Consider the following 26,443-nt stretch of genomic DNA (forward strand, 5'->3'; position numbering starts at 1 on the left):
CTAAATGAAAGAAAGAGAGCGCTTTGGCTCCAGCCATACGCCAACCCATCAACTCCTCCCTTGCAGCTGCCAACACCACCGCAGCGCTAGGGTTACAGTTATCAAAAACACACCTATTTCTATGCTTCCACAATAAGTGATGCATTTTACATATCCCGGCCGGAGGAGAGCTATCCTTTCCTCTCGATGTATTGTGCTTGTGCACGACCGTTCACAGGACTACAAGAGCCACAATCACGTGTCACAAGCATTGAATATAACGTCTTTTTGCCTAATAATTAATGTATGCCTCCGTGTCATGTGGACTTGAGTTTTTGAAGTATTCAACATAAAATTGGCCCTAACTTCATCTTTTTTTTGCAAAGTTTGTGGGGTTGAAGAAAAGGAGTGAAACGGAATAGTCTAAGTTTCATAAGAGAAACTTTAACAGCTCCTTACTTTCATTCCTAAAATCATGATTTAGTAAAAAAACAAAAAAACAAGCTCTCCAACAGCTCCATAATATTTTAGACTAAATATAGGGAGCTGGTAGAAGGTGAGCTTTTGTTTAGGTCTAAATATGTTTAGGGAGATCCTAATATGGAGATATTGGGAGCTAAAATGTGAGTAGTAGTTGATGATGCTCTAACAAGGCTCGTAGCTAAACATAGATACTCAAATCGCTAATAGAGCCGTTAAATTTGGGTGGGCACATAAATTCTTTGTCCTCTCTCCGGCTCTTATTCCAAACAACTTCTAGACCACGTTATTCCCAACAACCTCTAAAACAAATCTTATCACAAACACAAGTTACCATGCAAACGAATAAAATGAGCACAACTCTTGATTGACAGCGCAAAAGTACTTGTATCTTGTTAACCAAGAGATTAAAACCCACAACCTAGCAGCATTTTGTTACTAATACAACAACAAAATTTTAAGATAGACGTTTAGCTCTGCTCCTCTGCCTTGGCAGCTTCCCTCTCCGCATTAGCTGCCGCCATTAGCTCATCAAATTTCTCCGTCTTGCCCAACACTATTTCGATCTAGACACAGTAACATTATTAACATAAAAACAAATAATTTGCTAGTACCTCTTCAGCATTGTTAATTTCTTAGAAGGGGAGATGTTCACCTTGGCATCTGAATAGGGTGAGCCCTTGAACCATCCTTGACATCGACTGTGGATGTCATGATCTCTGGAAAACAATTCTCATCAGATGAAGATGCAATCATGCAAAGATGAATCACAATGACGAAGTATATATACTACAAATCCTTACTCTTCGCAACAGCAAGACCATTATTTTTCAGGATTTCAGCAACAGTCACCATAGTGGCAATGGCTGAAATACCAACATGTTGTAATTAAGAAGTACAACATGGACAGGGTCAAGATATACCACAAAGTGAAGAGTATTGTTGCAAAATATAATTAAGATGCAAATGAAAAGTGGAGAAGCACGGGCCTAGTGCAGTGGTGAGAGTTATCTCATTAAGTTACTAGGACACAGGTTTGAAGCAGCCTCTCCACAATCGCGGGGAAAGACTTACCTCAATTTATCCCATTCCTAGACCCCACATATGAGCCTTTGGTATTGGGCCTGTCCTTTACCCATACAGGTGAAAAGTGAAGTCATGCATATTATGTTATGATGTTTGTATGTATGTAACTTTGACCAAAGAAATATCCTAAAAAATGGATACCATAACATAAAAGTATAAAAAAGGGCACCACCATAAATTGTGCTAAAAGTTAACCTTGGACACTTGAACTTAGCCACAATAATATGTTACCACAGATCTGCAAATTAACCTCTATTGACCTCTCAGAGTGAAGTTCCACAAGGATCACCACATACTTGAGGTAGGAAAGTTCACACAAATGCTAAAAGCTAAGAGACCAAACAAGACACTGTGAAAATTCGCTAAGATTTCACAGTTAAAACCCAAAATATGAGTAAACAGGGACAATTGTAGTAAAAAATCAAGAACATTGATATGCAAATGTTTGACCTTTTGAGATATAGATACATAAACGCTTCAGTGCAACAACACAACAGTAGAACGTGTAGAAAAGTAAATAGTATCGTGAAAGGCAAAAGAGTTTTTACCCATACAAGGGTCGAGAGCTCTACCTCCTCGTGATGCTGCATGTACCTCTGCAAACATTGCAATAAATTAGTCTCGAGTTATTGTTGAACGAAAAAACATGGTCGTTGGAGAAAATGAAGCTCTAATTCATTTATAGTGGGTTGAGTGTTACATATATTGGGTTAGACTCTAGGCTCATAACACGTAGACAGGAACAAATCAATCTAATACATCCACAGTCGAGACTCTAGTCTTGACTCATGACAGATGTTGAGACTAGAATGAAACTTCGAGAACAATGAGAAGGGAAGACCCTTCGTGAAGATGTCAGCAAACTGCGAGCTCGTCGAGATGTGATGAACATGTGCATTCTCAATAGCAACGCGCTCACGAACGACATCTAGGCTAAGGGTAGCTGGGCCATCACCCGCACGAGGAGGGCCTATCGCAACAGCTGGAGAGGAGGAAAGAACGGTAGCGACTACAGACACCGAGAGGCGAGGAAGAGTTGAGGAAAGAAGAACTAGATGGATGGGGAGACGTGTCTGCCATGGCGCCTGAAATGGAGGTGGCGGCCTACGGACTTAGAGGCGGCAGTGGCTAGGAAAGGAAAGAGATATGATGGTTGGATACCACGTTGGAGCAAATAAAACTCTAATTCATTAATAGTGAACTAAGTATTAGATACATGGAAACAACTAATGTGCAAGCATGCCTTAGATGTAAGTGTACAAGCAAGTCTCCTAGACCTCTAGATCATGATCCATAAAGTTGCAACATTAGTACATTACATTAAATGAGTTCTAGGCCATTACGTGAACTGAGCTCTAGGCCGTAATGCTGGGACAGAAACAAAACGGTGTAATAATGATGCAAATTAAACAGTGCATTATTTCACAAGGAAAGAGATACTCGATCCACACTAGTTCTTAGAAACTTCATCTCTACTAGGTATGTACCCGTGCGTTGCCACGGAAATTAAAAAATTATATAAAACATAGATACAGAACGATAAAAGTCACTATGATATATAAAATCCGTGTCTCAAAATATCATCATATCACTAATACTATATATACCCTCAAGGCTCCAGGGACAACAAAGTAAAAAAGAATCAAAATGGCGTATTGCAGCATAGGCAACACAAGGGAAATCCAGATACCACTACAATAAATAGTAGAGAAAAATACCAAATTCCAGTTATGGTACCACAACACAAGACCCAAAAAAACTCAGTTTCATTAGATCAGCAGATCATTCCTCCTTTTGCCGCATCCTCCACATTCATCATCAATCATCACCAAAAGTGGTCTTCTTTCTTGTGCAAATAAAAGGTAGTACAACAGTGAGTTTAAGCTTTTTGTAGCAAGAAACCACAGTGCGGCAAAAAAAATTCTCAAACCAAAATGCAGTTAACTTTACAATTACAGGATGAGTTGTACCTGCACTGGGAGTGCCAGCGCTCTGCTTGTTACCAAAGCCACGGCCACCGCGTCCACGGCTGCCATCCCTACCATCGCGTCGGCGGCCATCAAATCTTGTGTTGTTCAAGCAGATTTCTTTCCCCTTGGCATTTCTTCCACTTGATATTCCAGGCCGAACAGGTCCAGAAACCACTCCTCTTCCACTGTAATGTGCAGCAATGCCTATTTCAGCTATTAAATCCATATCTTCTGTTCTTATCTGCAATACAGTTGGAATTTTAAACACAACTCACAATCAACAACAAGATGAAAATACATTCATTGCTTGATATTTGCCAATTTCAAGTTAACAAATGAGTAGGCAGCATTACCTGAACTTCCAAATGAAACATACTCTCGTTAAGAAATGGTATCACTGTTGTGTGTAGACTTTGGTAGCCATTAGGTTTTGCAGTTGCAATGTAATCTTCCACATGTTGACATAACTGATTGTTAGAAAAGTGGAATTCACAAAAGAACATTAAATACGACCTGGTGGCTGGTGCTGTGCACATACAACCTCGCAGGTGACAGTGGAGGGCGCAATGGAAGGAAAACGATGTGACACCTGGTGGCTGGTGCTGTGCACATACAACCTCGCAGGTGACAGTGGAGGGCGCAATGGAAGGAAATGCAGAGCCGTTCGACCTGGGCAAATATACTTATATACCTAGTGAGGGAGATAATATGCCGAGCAAGATGGATAAGGAAGCAGATATTGATTCTGTTGCATGCGGTTCAAACCAGGTTTTCTTTTTTTATCGAATCAAGGCATTTTATAAAGGCTGTTGGAGTTGCTCTAAGACATTATACCGAAAATGGACAAATGGACCATCAAAAATGAAGTGTTGACAAAAAGACCATCCAAAAATGAGAGAAAAGAAAATGGATCGTAAAAAACAGAAAAATGTTAAAAAAATACCATCCAATGAGACAAAATAAGGTCTCCTTTGGCACAGCTCCTGGAGATGATTCTCTATTGAATCTAACAGGAGTTCTATCAAACAGTTTTTCAGAGAAAAAAATGATTATGTGCTGATTCAAGTGGTTCTCTATAGTAAACTGATGAACTAAAAGACTGGAAGCTGAAAAACAGCATCTTCTTCTGATTCGGTGAAATGATCCTCTACTGTGATTTGAATAATTTACGCTAAGTAATCAAAGAGAAATATTCTCTATTGAATCTAACAGGACTTCTATCAAACAGTTTTTTAGAGAAAACTGATTGTGTGCTGATTCAATTGGTTCTCTATAATAAACTGATGAACTAATAAAAGACTGGAAGCTGAAAAAGTAGCTTCTTCTGATTCGGTGAAATGATCCTCTACTTTGTTTTTAATAGTTTATGCTAAAGAATCAAAGAGAAACATTCCCTATTGAATATAACAGTTCTATCAAACAGTGTTTTAGAGGAAAATGATTATGTGCTGATTGAAGTCGTTCTCTATAATAAACTGATTGAAGTAGTTCTCTATAATAAAGAACATTAAATACGACAAAAAGAAGATAACTCACAGCTTGAGGAACGGGTGTCCATATGCCATGAACAAGGCCAAGAACATGATAGTAGATCTAAATTGAATAGACTTGTGAGCCAATCACAAATCCATTGTATAAGCAATATAGTAATTTGTTGTTAGTGGTACCTGTTGTGCAGTGCACAATGGCCCAACACCATTGCAGGATTTTGGTTTTATGATGATCCTCAGCTAAGAAAATAGTGTAAGGTATTAAGGTTAATTATTTTACAAATAACATGATATTCAGAGTAATATAAATAGTATGAATATAAAAATACATACCTGAGCAACCTGATTCACCTTATTTATTGAACTCTTGGATTTGAGTGTAGTTTTGTAAATGCTGAAAGATGGGTCAGATAATAAATAATCCAACAAATAAACAGCCTTACACCACATTTCAAAGTAAGAACAACATAACACTCACGCCATTTTTTTACCGGGACACTCACGCCATTATAATAATAACTTTTGATTTAAAATGCAATTGAGATGTACAACTAAGCAAATAAGCAGGAAACCGTACCACAAAGTATTATCATATTACATAGTGTTATTTAGTCAGCAACAAACATGGTTCACTGACCAAAGTTTTTTAAAAGAAAAGAAACTAATGAAAATGTGTAGCAGACTGGTTAATTGTACGATCTCATATGAAATGAGTTAGAAAACTGTGTAAGAAATATCTAGGGAACACCAGAGCATGCTAGCACAACACTACATCAAGCAGATGTGGTGTTATAGTACCGTAATCTGATTCCTAATGAAAATAGATAAAATTCTCTTTGGAGTCTGAAGCCAGTAGAACTTTTAGTTTAATGAGATGTCATGCGCTCACCTGTAGAGCTCTTTGTAAACTGAGCGCACTTCTGTTTCAACACTAACAAGATCGAGAAACTGATCCTCAACAATCTTTTGCCTTAAAATTCTATTTGCTTGGAATCGAAGAATCTCAAACATGAGAAAATAGTACTGAATCATGCAGTATCAATCATTACTCAAACAAACACAGCGCCTCTTCCAATTCTTGTTCATGGGCCTTGTACAAGTCTTCAACTCTTTTTCTTAGTTCAGCAAAACCAGTGGGGTTAACGTACATGAAGGATATATATTCCAGCTCAGACTACAAAGACAAGAGCTGCTGATCAAAAGGAAGAAAGAACTTAGAGTAAATGAAACATAGATTGATATACTGATATATGCCTACATGAAAAGAGAAGTACACGAAACAAAAGTTCTTTTACACAAAAAAATAGCAGTACAATAAAACCTATTATAACAAAAAAAATAAAAATAAAGGGCACAAGTATTTCTTTACTCTTTACTTCTTTAGTCCCTCGAGAGATACGCCATTCCCTACCTCAATTTTGTCATCTTGCTTCTCTTTATATGTTCTTTGTCATCTGAATTTTATGCAAAAGATCAATGGTACCTGGTCTTTAGGCCACTGAATTAACCAAAACTGTGTCGAGTCTGTTGGTGATATATCAAGCATGGCTTCTTCTTTGACCTCCTCAAATGCCGGTCCAGGCTCATAGCTACAGCAGTTCACACAAATTTCAGATGACAAAGAACACAACATACAAGTAGACAAGGTGCGCTATCGAAAGTATACTGTAACTCAATTTGTGGCAAGAAGGCAAGCCGAACTTGTTAAGCTTTATGGTAGGAAGAAGATATGCAAATGTGATACTCCTACTCACATTGAATTAAATGGGCAGCAAAATGTAGGAAAATGCGGTGAAAACAATGAATTCCAATTCAGAGTACTGAGCAGTTTATCAAAATGATACTCATAACTGTTGCAAATTATTCAGATGCAGGAAGTTTGATAGTACTTTTTTACTGACGAGAACTGGCATTGCAAAGCATATGCTGGTTGGCAATGCTGAATGCTAATTCTCTTGGAGTTATCGTCAGCATCATCACACTGTGTGAATGGACTTGGCTATACTGGTTAATTAATTAGGAGAGTAGGGTTACTGCAGAAGCATCCAATTTACATCAGTAACCTCTATGCTTTATTGGCATGCTTTGCGTTAAAGGGGATCTGTAGTTTTTCTAAGCCTTGCTGCTTAGAAAAACTATCCAAAGCTCTCTATATCATCTCAATCCTGCAATACAAATTCGAGAAAAAAATCCGTTGTACTGCTTACACTCAAACAAAGAGTTCTATGTTGCTTACGACCTAAGCTATTGGCCAGCTATGTTGCAGCTAGCCACCAGGACGCAGCAACAGGTGAGCAGCCGATTGACAAAGATGAAGAACTAATTTTGAATTCATATTAATCAATAAGCGGTTTTGCCGCCGCCCATATGTACACATCCAAAAATCATGTTACTGCAAACTGAATATATTATATGAACATGAACAGAAGAGAACAGAGGATTGGAAAACTCAACTGGGCGATTTTGAAACAGGGAAGATGCAAGCAGGATGAGGGTAGGGTGGCGGCCTTGCATGTCTCATCCCTTTGGATTTCTTTAATAGCTGTAGGTAGGGAGAGGACGCCGAGGAAGATCCGCTTCGTCGTTGGAAGGTCCACGCCGTCGGTGGAAGGGGGTTGCAGGGGCAATGGCATTGATTGCGGGACCGACTGGAATCAGCACGTGATCTGGGAGGGGAATGGAGGAATGGGAACGAACCCAGATCTCCTTCCATAGCCGGCGACAAAAACCACTTCACAGAGGTGACAAAAACCACTTCAAGCAGAAGGCGAGAGTGGGCGCGGTAAGATGTTAGATGGTTATAAAGTTCAAAGTCCTTAGGTTGGATGTGAAATAGCATAGAGTACTGATCATCAAAATTACTCTACAATATATCAGCTTATAAATATTTTTGCTACATAAAAAGACATAGAAGCCATTGTTTCTAGGAATGAAGCAGTATAAAAAGATTATTACCAGAACAAATATGTTTTGGTGATGTAGATGTAGGCTCCGGCCTCTTTATAATCTATCAAAAGTAGATGTAGGCTCTGGTTTCTTCCAATCTACCCATAATGAATGAGAAATATATTACTCGAGCAGTAACAAAAATGAATTGTCAGAAAACCAAACTACCAATAGGGATAAAACAAATTCTAGATCCACATATTTGCACTGCCAGAAAACAGTGGCTCCAACATCTCAAAGGCACAAGTTTTTCGGTTATTCAATTATGCACAACCACAAGATCGAGTTCAGAACAATCTAAATCAATAGATAAACTAACCCTCTAAATTACATACCCATGTTAATAGTAGGAAAAGCAAATTAGGTGAAATTTATTAGGTAGAAAATTAAGAAAATAGAACCGAAAATAATCTATTGATTTTCTTTATTCATCATGCCCCTACTATACACCAAGCACTACCTTCGCTATTGGTTTCCAGTGCTTGACCTTCTCGAATCCATTGGCCTAGCATCAGTGTCCATGATGAACAAAGAAGAGTGTGACACTCCCACTGAGGCCTGTCCAAGCCTCCAAGGGGCTTCCCTAAAGGCATGATGCACGTGATCCACCTACCAAGAGCAAGATTACAGGAAGTAATACGGAAACACAGCTACAGTTTTTCCCCTAGCAACAGAAACTAACTAATTGCATGGTAATGAATTGGTACACACTATGAACTAATAGATAAACATAGCTAGAATTTTCCAGTTAGCATTGTATGATTTCACTTGATCGACCATGGCTGGTTTTGAGAGGATTTATGAAACATTATATTAGTCCTAAACAATAAGGTCGCATGCTCATGAACTGCCCCAACATAAGAGAAATGGTAAAACACAATGAAGACTTAGGATTTGTAATCAATTTATTTAGAATACAACAACCTAGAAGAGCAAAGCTACAGTCAATCAGAGAAAATGAGGGTATCCTAAAACTTAGAAACACATACCTCTCGGGTGCTTATATGTAAGATCTAGAAACATCTTGTTGCTCCCATAGGATACCCTTCTGTTTGGTGTAGTTCTATTTGCAAGATTAAAAGTATGTGTAACAAGGAAAGGTTACCTTGATGCTGGAAGGAGAGAGGCGGATGGTCTGACCGACGCCGCTAAGAGCACACTGCACACATCCGGAGCCAAGTATGGTTCGTGAGCACGAGCCCACTTTCCTCATGCCATCCTCTCAGGAGAACGTGGGACCCAGCCCGAGAAGGCTCGCGCGCAGGGCGAGCGGAACCACCTCTCACCGGGGGGACACATTGGGATGGGTGGGGGCCTTACCACGTGCGGCGGACGGAGGTCGCCGAGGCCTGCCAATGGGCACGACGACGGGGTGACAAGGACCGGCGGCGAGGGTTAGGGTTTGAGAGCAGTCCAGTGCGGAAGGACGGACGGGCGTGGGGGGAGCTAGGTATGAACCGAATAGGGTGGGCCATGAGACGGCGGACGGTGGAGGATCTCCTCTGCAAAGATGCACGGTGGGATGGGCAGGACCTTACTTCACGCGGCGGACGGATGTTGCCGACGCCTGCTCCTTTCTCCCTGCAGCGGACCGACGTCGCGCGCGACGGGTGACGAGGAACGGCGGTGAGGGCGTGAGGCGGGGGCACCCGAGGACTGGTGGGGGCGTATGGGTGCTGGTCAGTGCCTGATCCAGACTTCTCACTGCATCGTCACGGTCTTCCTCCCCATGCCTCGAAAGCATCGCGGCGCGCGCGCGGCGAGGGAGGAGCTCGGCGACGCCTTGGTTCAGGCGAGACAGGGGCGGGGGCTATGTGCCTGTGGGGGAGGGGAACCCGTGGCGGGGCATCAGGAGGCGGGTGTAGTGGGCGGGGGGCATGGAGGTAGGAGAGCGCGACAGGGGCACGGACGTCGAACCGGGGGATGGGGCACAATATTGCGCGGGGGAGGGCAAGATTGCCGCAGGGGACGGCGGGATTGCCGCGGGGGAGGGAGATTGTCGCGGGGACGCCGAGATTGCCGCTGGGGCGAGCGCCGAGATTGCCGGGGGAGGGCGAGGCGGGCGGGATGCGGGGTGCCCCACGGCAGAACCGTGCACCACTGGCGGCTGTGAACGTCTACAATACTTACTTATGTAGTAGTAGAGATTAGAAAGCTTACATTTGAACCATCTATCATATTTTTGGTCAAAATAAAAGTGGATGTGAAACCACACCCGCGCTGTTAGCTCAGTGTTGAAAGCTAAAAAGAGCCTCGCGGACGGTCCGGCCCTGAGGCCGGACGGTGCGTGGTCCGGACAGTCCGTGGTGGTGGCGCGGACGTTCCGCGCGTGCACAGAGTCAGTTAGGGTTCCTAGTTTCTCGCGAGATTTGTTACCTAAAACCACGGGATTAACTCGGAAAACAATTTGAAGTGGATCCAGACTTCCCCTTTACATAGATGAAGGACTACGGCCGATTGAACCCCCAACAATCGATCAAATCAAGTCTATTTCTCGTTTTTACCTTATGCATTAGGAGTAGCTCTAGTTTAGTTCTAGTTTAGTATTCCAATCCCCAAATTCTTCGCTTCTCTTCGACTCTACGTCGATTAGAGGAGTCTAGGTCCGCCTGCTGAGCCTAGACATCTCCTAGGGTCTCTCCTCCCCGACGGGGTCCCTCCCGAGAGCGAGATCCGGGCGCCGCCGACGACCTTCGCCGCCCCCTGCGCACGCGCGAACCGTCCGGCCCCAGAGCGCGAACCGTCCGGTCGTCAGGCAGGAAACCCTAGCCCTGCGCCAGGCCGCGGACCGTCCGCCCCTGTGCAGAGGGCACCGCCGCTGGTTCGTGTTGAGTAATTGGCGCCCCAAAAAGGCGTCAACATACTTTTGGCGACTCCGCTGGGGACAGGTGTTTAGATCTACTAAAAATCAGACCCTCGAATGGCCGATTCTAAAGATCACACCAATATCTCCCCGGACAATATCCTAAAGCCGACTGTTGAAAGTCTGACCGTCGATGAGCAACAGCAATACGAGGACTACATGCGTCAAGCGAAGGAGAAATTCTTATCACAATACACGGTGGATCGCCACCAAAAAGTTATCAAACATGGAGAGACCAACGTTGCATCTCTTCTATCTTTGCTTCAAGTCCCCGACGTAAGTAAACCCGACGACATCTAATCTATTAAACAGTATGTAGATCATTAGCAAAATCAAATGAAACAACAGATTGGAGGGTTAGAAGAGTCAATTAGAAAATTAACACGTACGTTGGAAAAGTCTGTTGCTCCTAGTTTTCGATCATACGAAACTAGTAATAGGTTATTTATGTCTGATGTATCGGCAACAAATGGGGATTTGCAACCCTAGCCTTTGTATGGTATGCCGTTGAACTCATATTCAGGGCAAATACAACCACCGTCGTCCCTGCTTGACAGATCGGCGCCCCTGAACATGGTCGAACCGTCCGAGCCTCTACCCGGACCGTCCGGCCCATACGCGGACCGTACGGCTTGCTCTGTCGGACAGTCCGGGGCCGCCCTAGAACCACTGTCGTCCCTGATTGGCAGATCGACGACCCTGGACGCAGTCGGACCGTCTGAGCTTCTGCCCGGACAGTCTGGCTTTCCCCGTTGGACAGTCCGGGACCGCACCAGGACTGCCACGTGGTGTCCCGATAATGGCGAACGCAACTGGTCAGTTCGGATTTACCACCGGACAAACTGGATACGCATATGCAGAACCTGCTGTTGCACACCATGCACCAAATTATTACACACCACAACAACAGTATGTTTCGCCCTCTACATATTTAAACCATAACGCACCATACAATCACAGACCGATCAACATTATCGATCAGTCACGGCAAGAAGGTCGGTATGCTAATGCCCGACCAAATAAGCCCCATAGCCCAGGATCACCGGGTGCAATGGAAAAATTAGGGAAGAGATGACTGAACTATTTCGAGATAAGTTCGAAGTTAGTGTAGCCAGAGTGGGGCAATCATACCAAAAGTCATATAATCACCGGTTTGACACTGTCCCATATCCACAAGGGGAAAGGATACCAAAATTTTCTAAGTTTTCTGGTGAGAATGGAAGAAGCACACACGAACATATAGGCCAGTTCCTAGCACACCTAGGCGAATTGGTCGATGGAGAAGCATTTTGTGTTCGTTTATTTTCTTTATCCCTTACTGGTACCGCTTTTGCATGGTACCTCGCCCTGCCTCCTAATTCCATTAATTCCTGGAATGAGTTAGAAAGTAAATTCAATGAACATTTCTTTGCAGGGGAATATGAATTAGGACTAGCTGACTTAGCTTTAGCCCGACAAGGACGCGAAGAATCAGTGAATGATTATATCCGGAGGTTCGGGACACTAGAAACCGATGCTTTCGGATCCATGTCGCAGACAAAGAGCTAGCAGGGCTAGCTTTTAATAGGTTGCTATCCTACTTAAGAGACAAATTAGATGGGACCCAGTTCTTTTTGATAGCGCAGCTACATCAGCGGGCTTTAGCCTGTGAAAGCCGATTTAAAGAGACTTCAAAATCGGTCGCCCGTACTATACATCTAATAGAGCGTGATAGTTCAGATGATGAATCCGCAGATGTATATACCGCTGAGTTTATTTGGCCAACAAAGGCCAAATCTTCGGCATGTTCTTCCTTATAGCCGGTTCAAAAGAATTGGCAAGAAGAGATTAAATTTACCTTTAGTGTTGCCAAATGCGATAAGATATTTGATGAGCTACTTAAAAATGGCAATATTAAATCAACTCATACTATCCCTCCTATAGATGAATTAAAGAGACATGCTTATTGTAGGTGGCATAATTCTTTTTCTCATGCCACCAATGACTATAATGTTTTTCGTTGACAGGTACAATCGGCCATAAATGAGGGCCGGTTAGCTTTTCAGGAGATGCAAGTGGACACACAGTCATTTACTGTTAATACAATAGATATCGCATGCAAAAAGACCTTAGTTCAGCCAGAAATGGCTGATAAAGGCAAAAGCAAAGACATCGTCATTGACAATCCTCGCATGTCAAATATATCACAAAAGGAGATTGCTCGAAAGGCTCGATAAGGCTAAAAAGTCCGGAGGCACCGGGGGGCAGGCACAATTAATGAGCCAAGCACGACAGCCTGGCCTGAGCATCACGGACGGTCTCGCACATACATACGGACGGTCCGATGCTCAGACAGACGATCCGGCTAACTCTACCGGACAGTCCGCCTATGGCCAAAGGCGTCAGCCTCCACACAAAGCTTTAAATGGGAAAGAGACACAATGGCAAAGCACATATGGTCGGCTGATCAAAGTTGACCCAACTTTTGGTCAGTTGCTCTCCAAGAATACTAGCAAGAAGACCGTTCTACTTGGTCAGTCAACGAAGAAACCCCGGTCACCTGCTAAAACGAAACGGGTAAACAAAACGGCCCGAAAGGCGACACAACAAGCATCGCTTATTCATCCTATGAGACCAGGGTACTTTCCACCCGTTTACTCATCGTCGGTATATTATCCTGTTCAAACATGGAATGGTATGATGATGAATCCATGGTACATGTATAGTCCCTTTGTCTATCCAGAGTGGGGGCACCTCCATTCTATTCCTTTTGATCCATTGATCAAATGGTCATGGCCAAGAAAGATACAATCTAAAACGACCTTTATACATTGGTGCTTTATTGAATGATCTCAATATTGAAAAGTCGGTGACTTACATCAGGTTTAGTTCATATGCTTTTGGTTCGTCAACCTTCACCAAAAGGCAGGGGGGCATATGTTGAAAGCTAAAAAGAGCCTTGCGGACGGTCCGGCCCTGAGGCCGGACGGTCCGCGCGTGCACAGAGTCAGTTAGGGTTCCTAGTTTCTCGCGGGATTTGTTACCTAAAACCATAGGATTAACTCGGAAAATAGTTTGAAGTGGATCCAGACCTCCCCCTTTATATAGATGAAGGGCTACGGCTGATTGAACCCCCCCAACAATCGATCAAATCAAGTCTATTTCTCGTTTTTACCTTATGCATTAGGAGTAGCTCTAGTTTAGTTCTAGTTTAGTATTCCAATCCCCAAATTCTTCGCTTCTCTTCGACTCTACCTCGATTAGAGGAGTCTAGGTCGGCCTGCCGAGCCTAGACATCTCCTAGGATCTCTCCTCCCCGACGGGGTCCCTCCCGGGAGCGAGATCTAGGCGCCACCGGCGACCTTCGCCGCCCCCTGCGCACGCGCGGACCGTCCGACCCTAGGGCGTGGACCGTCCGGCCGTCAGGCAAGAAACCCTAGCCCTGCGCCAGGCCGCAGACCGTCTGCCCCTGTGTAGAGGGCACCACCGCTGGTTTGTGTTGAGTGATTGGCGCTCCAAAAAGGCATCAACACTCAGCTCAATATCGCGATAAACCCCAAACAATTGGAGGGTAAAAAAAAGAAAAAAAACGAGAAAGGGGGGAAACTCACCTTGGTGAGGTTGACGTAGAAAATAGCGGCTTCTTGGTGTTGGAGACCTGGATCTCGTTCTTCTTGTGCAGCTCCGTAATCGCCAGATTGTTCACTCCCTCTGTGACCTCCTCCATCTCTTTGCAACCGCACCCTAACCCAAACTTGCCACGAAAACGCCGCCGCCTGGAAGCTAATGCCTCGGGTAGTACAAGGTGCGGCACAAGAATCACGCTCGGCACAAACGAAAGCTACAGCAAATCAGCGGTGAGGCGGGTAGCCCTATCTCGAGCGGCTGGGTTATATGGCAAGGGGAGGAGGAGGAAGGGGAGTGGAGTCTGGGTTCGACTCCAGTGCGATTGTACGAAAGCCCGGCGCGGACGCGGTTGTCGTTTGTCGCTCGGGGCCGGGGCTGACGGGGAGACGCACGGGCTCGCGTTTAGGCCAGTTTGGCCTGGATGGGCCTAGGGCCTTGCTTGGCCCATGATGTGCTCTCTTTTTCATGTGCTTTTAAAATAACTGCTCTTTTTTGTAAAAATGAACTATTTCGTTGTTTCAAAAACGATATAAATGAATCGGCGAGCGAGACTAGTTTTGGCAGATTAAAATTAATAAAATCACCACTAAAATTGGTAGTCTTTGAGATTTCTAGAAACGGCCCCACATTGTTACCATATAATTTATTATCGAAGTGGCTATACATATGAATTAAAAAATAGAGAATATAAGATTTTTACTTGTGGGAGGAGTATATTTTGGGAAATTCTAGAATTGTTGTTTTGCAAACAGAAATAATACTAATTGATGATGTCGATCTAGTACTAAACACTATGGGTGTACTGCCAAACGGTGTCCTTTGTGGTGACGCGGATGGTCTGCGGCTCTAGGCCAGACGGTCAGTAATCTCGCCATAGGAGCAGCTCCTTCCCCGCATCGCTTAGACGGTCCATGTTCTGGGCCAGACGGTCCGCAATACGCAAGGTCGTCTTCCACCTCTGGATGAGGCAAACGCTCAAGGATTATGGCTGAAGGACATTGTTGTGCACAATTACTCTGGATGAGTCAAACCCTCAAAGTATATTGATGCAAGATACTATTGTGCACAATTACTCTGGATGACATAAACCCTTAGAAACTATGGCTACAAGTTGAGCAAAGTCGATCCTATGTAACAATGAGAGTACAATCTGTATGACGGAGAAGCTTGTTGATCACATATGCACTGAGCACATAGATATCTGGTGTCACTTTCTGAGAGACCACTCGCAAAGGGGAGATATCGTAATTAACCATGTTAGCACCCACAAACAGATAGCTGATATCTTCACCAAGCCCTTAGATGAAAAACAGTTTTGTGAACCTAGAAGTGAACTAAATGTATTTGATTCTCGAAACATTGACTGAGATATTACATACATTGCTCATTCATTATACTTTTGATCATGTTTATCTCTTTCATTTTGTACAATTGCAAATTTCATATCCTTCTTGTTCCAAAGTTAAGACTAATGTGCTTCCAAGACTATCTCTATACTTAGTATTAAATTGAAAGAAAAATGCAGTTGCAAAGCAAAGGGAACACTTCCACTGTACATTCGTTCAGTATCAACACTGAACACTCTTTGCACAACTCATGTACTTAAATCCTATATCTTTGTTGTAAAGGCCTTCGATTTTCTTCGTTTTTGTGCTCAACGCCAAAGGGGGAGAAAATACAAGGCCTAAGCAAAAGGACCGCAACACCACACTGTTTTCAAAACTTTTCAGTCTTCCAAATTGGCATTCTTTCATTTGTGAAAAGTCTCTTAATAGCTAAGAGGAACAAAACTTGTTTATGCCAAAGGGGGAGAAAAACTATGTTGTTTAGGGGGAGCATTTATTTTGCCAAAAGAAAAACATTTGAGAAAGGGGGAGAATTTTTCAAAACTAATAAAATGCTTTTAAAATTCCAAACTTCTGGCCAAATGCAAAATGACTTTTAAAATACTTTAGCAAAAGTATGCAAAAATCAATGCAAGTGGTGCAAATGTGCTTCAAAATTTTAATCATGTAAAAAACACTCATATTCACTTAGAACTGCTTTCACTTAAGTATCTTATGAACTCTTGACCAACTGCAAACTAGTTATAATTTCATACTTCATATTTGCTTTGGTATATGTTGGCATCAATCACCGAAAATGTGGAGAACGAAAGGAAAATTGCATTAAATCATTTCCTGTATTGATTTTGGTGCTTGCTGACCACCACAACCTTTCGGACTAACTAGTTTGCCTAGTCCTTACTAAAAGGGAAATGTGCCCTTAGGCGATTTCTATAATGTTTTGGTGATTAGGTGTCCAACACATAGTGAGTGAGATATTATGTGCCAAACAAGCAAAAGGTGTAAATCATGTAACAAGGTATGTTTCTAGACTTAGTACATTGTTTTGAGTACTAACATATATTGTCTAAGTGCTAGAAACAGAGAAAAGAAGAGAAGAAAAGAAATGCAAAAGACTTGGCTTGGTACAGCCAAAGTCCTGCTCGGCTTGGCACGCCGGACTGTCCGGTGGTGCACCGAACAATGTCCGGTGCGTCAGGCCAGCCTCCGGTGAACAGGCCGCTCTTGGGAGAATTTGGCGGCGTACGACTATAATTCTCGTGGTTATTATTATTATTCTCGTTCTAATGCCTAATCGTGGTTGAAGTTTGGGTTTAAACATGCAAATTTCTAGTTTCACCTATTCACCTCCTTTAAGCGACTTTTAAAAATGCCATTGAAGCTAAACGTATTCAAGTAAAAGACAAACCAATACAACAATATCAAGAATATCCATATAACATGACAATGTTTCAAATTACAGTAATTAAATTATAGAACACAAACTGATGCCAACAACAGTTACAACACATAGTTTGAGGGAAACAAAATATATTCCTCGGTTTGTCCCGTTAAAAAACTTACAACCCATTACAGGGCCTTCTCTGTAAGGAAAAGAATACATATTCAGGAGCAAATCTAGAATTTCTCATGCCCCGGGTCGAGACTACTAAATTTTCTTATATTCCCTTCCTCCTAGCTATTTTCAACTAGATCAAACAGATACTTATATGAAGTTAATTAATCATACCCCGAGCCACGGACCGGATGACCTAGGGTGTCAATTCACTCTGCACATAACGATAATGTTGGAATAACCAAAATATTACAATCATTTAAAGTCCATAGCTTACTAAAATTAAAAAAAATCAACAATATAGCCTTTTATGTGCCAGACCAAACATGATGCATGCGCGTGGGCCATGTCGTGAGCGCGGCAGGCTGAAAATAAAGGTTGGCTCAAAAAACACGGCCTTATACCTAACACTAATCGGAGAGGCCAAGCACACGATCATGCATGACATAACAGCCAGTGTGAGAGGGTCCGACGACGAAGGAAATATAAATAAATCTTTTTTTTAATTAGTGACAGTAGTTATTTTTTTCTACTTTCATCAAACTTTGATTTGGCGGAACACCCCTTAAGCCACCAATTTGATAAATCTGAAGCTGTTAAATAAAAAAATATTCGGCTTAAAAATGGATCTAAATATGTTTTCATGAATCTACAGCTACTACTCCCAAACAGGCTCAAAGTGCCAGGACAATTTGAAGCAAAATACGAGTATAGATTAAAATAGCTAGCCTGCATCCAGAGACAGAGTACATTTAAAAGGGGTCGTATGATATTAAAACACAAACCAAATTCTAGATAAGTTATACATCATGAGTTTATGACATAAAATTTAGTCGAGTAAGTATATCCCTACATGTAAATATTAAATATTCTTTGTTACAAATTAAAATTCGTTTTAGGTAATTAATAGATGCATATAATACTTGATATATGTATTTTACATATTTAATTATATTTATTATCATCAATTTAACTAAAGGCATAAAAACAAAAAACTAAAACGACTACCAAGAGAATTACCTTCTCATGGATGAAGAAGGTAATGAGTCGATCCGTTTCATAACAAAAACCAAACAAAACTTTAGCGAAGACACACTGCATATAGAACCGCTGAAACCAAACTCTCTAATCTCGATTCCATTTTTCATCAGAGATTCAGAGTACTAGCAAGCACTGGACATCTCTTGGATTGAGCAGCAAAAATTGCAGTGTCACTTGCCACCGTTATAGCCAAGATATGAGTAACAATGCATATATATATAACCTTCAAGTTCAACCAGCAAGTCCCGAGTTTCCATAGTCGCAATACTCCCACCACTGACGCAAAAAAAATCATCCAACCCCAAGACCCAAGTTTACCCTTTGCAACAGGGCCATGGCAATGTATATGACAGCACAACGAGGGCCGCCAAGGCAAAAGGACCAGCGCAAGACCGAGCTACTACAGACGTAGTGCTATGTATCTATACGGTACTTGCGTTAAGGATACGCGTGGGCATTGGTTAGTCCCAGCCAGAGGCGCTGATGTCCGCGGCGGCCCTGGGGTACGACGGGTAGGGCAGGGGAGGAGCACTTTGTCTGTAGGAGCCGTCGCTGCCACCACCGCCACGAGAGCCACCACGATAGTAGTCGCCACGGCCACCAGAGTAGCCGCCACCGCGGCTGGCACCACCAGAGTAGCCACCACCGCGGCTGGCATAGCCGCCACCGCGGCCAGAATAGCCGCCACCGCGGCTGGAATAACCGCCGCCGCCGCCAGAGTAGCTGCTACCGCTGCTGGAATAGACACCACCGTTGCCACCGTATCCATAATCACTGCTGAGGCGATAGTCTCTTCCGCCAAAACCTCCGCCACCCCTTCGGCCTCTACCGCCATAGCTGGACCCCCCGGAGCACGGCCTGCTTGCATAGTCCCCGAGCCACTCAGGCACATCCTGCTTCGCTCCAGTCATCAGCTCCAGCAGGTCCTTTGCCAGGTGGTGGTTCGACTCTGTGAATAAAGCGGTGGCTTTCCCGGCCTTTCCGGCTCTCCCAGTTCTTCCGATCCTGTGGACGTAATCGTCGATGCTCTTGGGGAGGTCGTAATTGATCACATGGGCCACGTTCGGGACATCGAGACCCCTTGAAGCTACATCGGTGGCGACCAAGATAGGAGTGGCGCCACTCTTGAAGGATTTCAGTGCTCTCTCCCTCTCCTACAAAATGGGAAAGACAGACAAAAGGGATTAAACATTGAACATGTAAAATATGTATTAAATCAGCATGATACTTATAAAAGAGAAGCACAAATAGGTAAATTTACATGATAAAAAAAATGCAGAAAACATTCACTGATTAAATGGCTGTGCTGGCAGTACCGACAGCATCATATCATGACAACAGATGATATTTGAATCATGGATGGTTGGGATCAAAAAAGATCGTGCCAAGTAAAAGTAGCCATTTTTAATAGAACATGGATGGTTGGGGCAAAAGAGGATCCATCATCTTCATAGAACATAAATACTGATTCCAGCCTATGTCTTGTTGAGGAATACAGTTTGAAGCTTTCAATGACATTGCATTGCATAGACCTAGAACTCGAAAATGATGGTCCCAGTGCAAGCTGTGCTGTAGCAATGAAGCTAAAGACTAAAAAACACCACTGCAGACATTTTTGGCTAAAACTGGTGTCATGTTTCTAGGTCTGTAATGTAAGAACCAGCTATACAATTACTATAGCGAGAGATGTATTCACCTGTTGTGTTCTGTCACCATGTATTGATGTTGCAGAGAAACCGTTTGATTGTAGACAATACTGCAGTGAATCAGCTTCCCGCTTCGTCTCCACAAAGACCAATGTTAGGGGTTGCTGCAGATAGAAAAACATGCAAATTAACATTACAAGTTTCCGAGCAAGAAATGCCAAACCATCCTATTCAAATCTAAGATAAGAAAAGCTACCATATACCTTGTTTTTGGACAGACCAACAGACTGCTTCTGCAAAATATCCAACAGGAAGCCCCTTTTCTCCCCGCCATTAACAAACTCAATTTTCTGATCAATCAGGTCAGTGCTTGATCCAACCCTTCCGACAGTAACAAATATGTAATTGTGCAAGAAATCAGTAGCCAGCCTCTGGGAAGAATCACATTAAACATCAGTCAACTATATATATCAATTGACAGCAAATAGCTGTAGACTATCATGACAACCTAATACTAATATCATTTGTGCAATACAAGATTTAAGTGTTATTTGCACTTCTAATAACAGTGAATTAGTAACAATGTAAAATACTTCATAAAAAACAATTCAAAGAGAAAAAAGGACATGCCATATAGAGTCTAAAGTTTGCAAGTTATAAGAGAAAAGAAAAATAATCACCTGCATGCACATGCTGCTTTACCAAAACAAAAAAAGATCATTGTAAACATATTTCTCTACCTGTATTTCTGGTGGGAAGGTTGCACTGAAGAGCATAGTTTGTCTTACAGACTTTTTTGGCATATTCATCATGTCAACTATCTTTCGTATCTGAGGCTCAAACCCCATATTCAGCATTCTGTCAGCCTCATCCATTACCAAGTACTTAATTGCCTCAAGAGAGATCCGTGATCGCTCAACCAAATCCACAAGGCGTCCAGGTGTAGCAACAAGAAGATCAACACCCTTCTCTAAATCACGCAGCTAAAAAAAGCAAGCATGTAAAAATAGAAACAACATTAATATTGTAAAGGCAGGCAATATAAATACAGCATGAACATTCATAAAAGTTATACGCCATTGTCTATCCATAATTCCCTATTTCCTAACTGTTGAGTGCCATGTCAAGAAATTTTAGGGACAATGAATTATCATATATTTTGGTTAAACATCCAAAAATATGCTATATTTCTACACATAACATTGGTATCTAAACATCTAAACTGCTTTACAAATAAACTAGTCTGCATAAATAGACAATGAAACAAGGGTTGTGCAGAAACAAAAAAAAACGCAGAAAGCAGCAACCACCTGGCTAAACATTGGTGTTCCACCATAAGCTACCACAACTCTGAGTCCTGTTTGGAAAGAAAACTTCTTTGCCTCCTCGTTAATCTGAAATATAAAACAAAAAAAGCACTAAAGCCAAACAGAAATAACACTATAGAGAGGAATCAAACATGAATTACTTCATCAATAACAACTTAACACCCTTGAAAAAGAGAGAATCATAAGAAAAAACAGGGGCGAAGCCAGACAACAAAGTCATTGGGGTCAGCTCCATTAATCATCATCTAAATACATTAGTTAAGAATATATTTGTACAGGAATTGACATGTTTTATAGGGGTCAGTTGACCCCAATAACTACAAGTAGCTCCGCCCCTGAGAAAAAATATAAAAGCATGTTTTGATCTCTAGAATTCGATTGGGCCATAATCATATTGTTTGGACGGTCTATTTGGTGCTGTTCAAAACTAAAATATCAATTCTAATCAATTCTAGTTATGCCCAATAGACCAATCTAAGGTTTGTGGCTTGAAAAAGTGAAAAGCACAATTCTATTGTATTCTACTATTAGATCGATTGCTGTACCCATCCTTTGAAGTTGTTAAAGTGTACAAGTGCATTGCATACCTACTCGCAATAGCTTAAGCTTTTGGGTTGTGCTAGTTAATGCATCCACTATAACATGGTATCAAAGTCAAATGTCTTGAGTTCAAATTCTGATAGATGCTTAATTTGTGCATGCGCCCTTTATTTCCACGTTAGAGCCTTTCTCTCGGGTTGCACGTGAGTGCATGTGAGTGAGGGTGTTGAAGTGTATAAGTGAATTATCTACATTATCCCAACAACCTATACTTTTAGGTTAACTTAGTTAATATGTCCACTCTAACAGAAGCAACATATTCCTAGAAGCCATTGAACAACAACGAGTCCATGACACTGGTAGGAGCACTAGTGAGCATGGCTGCTCAAACATGCTGAAAAAGCATTCCAATTAAGGGCACCCAAACGGGCTATAAAAGGAACCACATGCCAAATTGAACAAACAAATACATCCTCAAGCTCAAATATTGGAAAAACGACCAACAAAAGTAGCACTCTAGCAAGCATGACATACTGAAATTTCCTACCTTTGTTACAAATTATAGCTTCCTTTAGCGTTATATTAAATTATCTTACTTAACTTCAACAAAGTATATATAAAAATGCACTAATTGTTGAGTTTGTGTTCCAAATTCTGCATATGGAGGCCATGTTGGCGAGCGGAGCGGAGGCTCGTCATCAGGAGGTTTGGGCCGAAGCGTAATTAGGGTTTGTGGTGCGTCGTTATTTTTACTCTTGTAAGTTGCCGTCTACGGACGATGTTGTGTAAACACTCCACATATAGTGAATGTTTCGCATGGCTGGTGCTCGTGATTTTTCCCTTCGCATTGAAGGGTTTTCCATGTAAATCTGTGAGTTGTGCTCTGTGATTTGTTGGTTGATCTACTTCGTTTTTCTTGCCGTTTCTGCTAACACTAACATCTATAGCATCAAATATGTCATGTTTTGATTGTGCATTTGATCAAACTTATAGATGTTAAACCTGGCACAGCAGACCTCACCTGTGAGATAACTGCAATCGGCCTAATGTTTTTTACAGGAAACTACAATCTTATGACTAATGCTTCCATGTACATTTGTGCAGATAAATTTCTAGCATGCTAGGGTGGATTATAAAACATGTGAGATAATAAGTTGGTCCAATATTATAGGGCCGAAGCAAAGCATACATCAATTAAAGAGTATCCTTCGATCGAATTCTAGTGTATCAGTAAGAATCTCACCAATTCATATCAACTATGGAAATCAAACCGTTCAAGTAAACCCATACATGGCATGGCCGCATGGGTAGCTAGCTCATCAAAACTATATTGAGACAGAGGCAGTTAAGCATTTCATGTTCTCCAAGAGTATAAAATCTCCTACAGAGATCAATAAAACACAACCCAGCCCAACAATCAGCTAAACAGATATAAAAAACAGGACACAAGGACCAATTCCTAAATGAGCTCATTGTGCAGTATGAATCTGGCAATGATGATAGCAGATGATCTAGAGAAATATCCTACAGCATAGATAAAAGAAGATACAAATGTAGAAGATATCCACATTGTACAAGACAGCATTATAAATTTGGGTCCCGTACAAAAAAATAGAAAATAGTAGGTAAAATGTAGGGAAATCAAATTTCTTACAAGAAAATAATCTACGAAATCAGCACCCAACAGATGCTGTTCGCAAGAAGCAATTAAGCTTGCAAAAAAGCAATGCCAATATACCAAGCAACATTACACAATCTACATTTGGCAGGAGCAAGCGCAATTCGTCCCCAACTAAGCCGCAAAATATTCAACATGGTTAGGAAGCAAAACCCCAATTCTCAATGGTACCAACTCGCACACATTGACACATGCATTCTGCAGAGCGCGGGCAGCAGCCACACTGAGGAGCAGGAGCCAGGAATACGCAGAGCGTAGCTACCCATCGTCCGCGCACATCCGCATACGCTACGGAAACGGCCATGCACGCCACGCGCGGCGACACACAGAACTACAAGGAAAACAACAGCACGGTGATATCTAAAACACCTTCGAACAGGCAGGGACACACGAACAGACAAAATCCACGAGACGGGCGGGATCATGGCATCCGCGCACAGACGCATTGACGGCGCCACAATACGGCGCACCGCGTTCCAAACAAACGGCGACAGACATATAGCGAAATAGCGGGCCAGCACCTCGAGCCTTTACCTGGGCTGCAAGCTCTCTGGTGGGCGCGAGGACGAGTGCCCGTGGCTTGGCGGCGACGCGATCAAATGAGCCTCTGTCCCGCGGCCCGTGCCCGTTCCCTCCTCCCGCCGGCGCCACGAGACCGCTCACGACGGGGAGGCAGAACGCGGCCGTCTTACCGGACCCGGTCTGCGCGCACGCCATGAGGTCCCTCCCTGCCATGACGATCGGCATGGCGTAGCGCTGCACGGGCGTGGGGCTCTCGTAGCCGCAGCGAGCCACGTTCCGAAGCACGGCCTCGGCCAGCCCGGCCGCTTCGAACCCATCGGCGGGGCCCGGCGCGCCCTTCCCGCTCACATCCACCGGCATGTCGTACTTGTCAAGCCGCCTCTCCCCGTCGCCTCCGATCTCAAGTCCATCCACCGCCTCGGCGAGCTCGCCAACCCCCGGCACGCGGTCGTCGCCTCCGCCTCTGCTGCCGCCGCGAGGAGAGGGGGCGATCGGCTCCGCCCTGCGGGACCGGGCCGGAACCGTGCTCCACGGACCGCCGCCGTACGCCGCCATTGGTGGCCTCTTCAGCTACCAGCCTACCACCCACTAAAACCCCAATGCCTTTTGGGAAGGGGAGGGATCACCACCGAGAAGGCAGAGAGGCAGGCCAGTGTATGTGTGAAGATTTATGCGTGCGTGTCAGCGTGTGAGCGCCGCGCACGAAGAGACAGAGTGGTTGTGTGAGGGGAGTTCGTGGCCGTGGGAGAGCTCGCTGCATCCGGTCTATGGCTCTCTCGTAGAAGCTCGCGGGTTCCGCGGCAGACAGGTGGGGGAGATTCCGCTTGCACAAAGCGGGAGACCAGAGTGCGTGCACGTGGTGTATGGACTTAGGCGTTTTCTGCGTTGCATGGGACGCGTCGCCCGAGGCGAGTCCGCGACTACGAGAGGATCGGCGGTGTACGGTGGTCTGGGCTGGGACCCGGCGCTTGGGCTTCCGGCGCGATTCGTGAACCATGGTGTGGAGCCCACCGGCTACTTCTCTGACATCTGGACCGCGAGGTCTACTCCTACTATCCTATGGGCCATCTACCTGTCCAGTCAGAGGCAAATATGCGCGGGGTAGCCATCGGTGCGTACTTTCCGCAGAGCACAGTGCTCAGTGTTCACTGCACACCGCTCACCAATTCTCCTTTTCTGCGGGAGGGTGCAAGTGCAACCGTGCAAGAATCTATTATCTCCGTGAGCTTATTATTATAGGCTCTCGTTTCAAACTCCGCTACTGAGAAATAAAAGTGAGTATCCAAATTATTAGGACGAATTTATAGAGTGTTTGATTTGAGTGATAGCTAATCCATGGTTTTGTCATCACCCACTTTTCATATGTAGGTGCGTTGTCACTAGAGTTAAAATTTAGATCAAACATAAATAATAACTAGTATAGTGCCCGTGCGTTGCTACGACATGTCAATTATTTGATAAAATATTAGTTCACAACGATTACAATGTTTTGTGACAATATGTTAGGGTGAAAACAGACAATTTACATTGACAATACTTTCTTAAACATGGAGTTGGATAGGTAGAGGGAAACTGGTATTGCAGCCAAGAAGCAAGAAAATAAGAAAAGAGAGGCAAAAGTAGCCACCTACTGTTTGTCCCCCAACAAATACAAGCGTGAAGTATGGAGAAGTCGTTGAATGTAACATAAAGAGCAGAACAAAAACATGCAGAATTATCATCCATCTACCCTTTACCCTTTAAAAGAAGCTGAAGAGAGCCTTAGGACATCGAGCTGGGTCAGCGGGCGGGCGGGCAAGGGTAACCCATCCGTTAGATTGGGCCGGGTATCGGGCTGATTCGATCTGGATAGGGTTTTCACTGGCCTCGGGTCCAGTTCAAGTACCTAACCTGCTATGTGGGCTTTGGCTCATATTAGGCGGGCCTTTTTCACTGTTTCTTGGCTTTTTAGGGCTTGTTTGAGAACTTTATTTCTCAAAACAACAATTTATAATACTATAGTTTTTAATTGATGTTATGATATAACTATGGTATATTTATATCAGTCCAATCCAAGACTTGTTTGGAGAAGAGAAGACTATAGCTACGTGCAAGCAAAAAAAAAATTTGGCCTGACCCTAAAAAATACCACGACCATAGTATTGTCAAAATCATGATTTAAAATACAAAATTATTGTATATGTTCCCAAACAATTTTTGGTATAAAATACCATGGTATGATCAAATAACATATTATTGTCTTGGAACTAAGAAAATATTGTGTTCCCAAATATACCCTAAGAAAATAACGTGTTCCAAAACAGGCTCTTAATTTTTTTCTTGCATTTGCTAATATATTGTAAAGACTTCTAAAAATGCTAATATATT

At 43.1% G+C, this 26,443-nt stretch overlaps 1 protein-coding gene and 1 long non-coding RNA gene across 2 annotated transcripts; both read right to left on the bottom strand.

The window, feature by feature from the left end:
• Positions 1–5,152: 5,152 nt before the first annotated feature.
• LOC103629780 (uncharacterized) lies at positions 5,153–5,964 on the bottom strand. The gene is made up of 3 exons (XR_002263158.1): positions 5,895–5,964; positions 5,339–5,399; positions 5,153–5,245 (listed from the first exon to the last, which is right to left on the bottom strand). It is a non-coding gene; the product is annotated as an uncharacterized lncRNA (long non-coding RNA).
• Positions 5,965–18,560: 12,596 nt separating this feature from the next.
• LOC100191727 (putative DEAD-box ATP-dependent RNA helicase family protein) lies at positions 18,561–24,695 on the bottom strand. The gene is made up of 6 exons (NM_001137156.1): positions 24,089–24,695; positions 21,319–21,402; positions 20,749–20,991; positions 20,272–20,439; positions 20,059–20,172; positions 18,561–19,516 (listed from the first exon to the last, which is right to left on the bottom strand). The coding sequence occupies exons 1-6, from the start codon at positions 24,629–24,631 to the stop codon at positions 18,824–18,826; spliced, it is 1,845 nt and encodes a 614-aa protein (NP_001130628.1). The 5' UTR covers positions 24,632–24,695; the 3' UTR covers positions 18,561–18,823.
• Between the last annotated feature and the right edge of the window lie 1,748 nt (positions 24,696–26,443).

The sequence above is a fragment of the Zea mays genome, chromosome 6 (genome assembly GCF_902167145.1).
Source record: "Zea mays cultivar B73 chromosome 6, Zm-B73-REFERENCE-NAM-5.0, whole genome shotgun sequence".
Taxonomy (NCBI): domain Eukaryota; kingdom Viridiplantae; phylum Streptophyta; class Magnoliopsida; order Poales; family Poaceae; genus Zea; species Zea mays.

What these genes read in the sequence shown, in the direction of transcription:
- LOC100191727 (NM_001137156.1), bottom strand. Translation starts at nt 24,631, where the DNA reads ATGGCGGCGTACGGCGGCGGTCCGTGGAGCACGGTTCCGGCCCGGTCC. An exon ending in CCAGAGAGCTTGCAGCCCAG is followed by an intron (nt 21,403 to 24,088) that starts GTAAAGGCTCGA and finishes TTTATATTTCAG; the next exon opens with ATTAACGAGGAGGCAAAGAA. An exon ending in GAACACCAATGTTTAGCCAG is followed by an intron (nt 20,992 to 21,318) that starts GTGGTTGCTGCT and finishes TGCTTTTTTTAG; the next exon opens with CTGCGTGATTTAGAGAAGGG.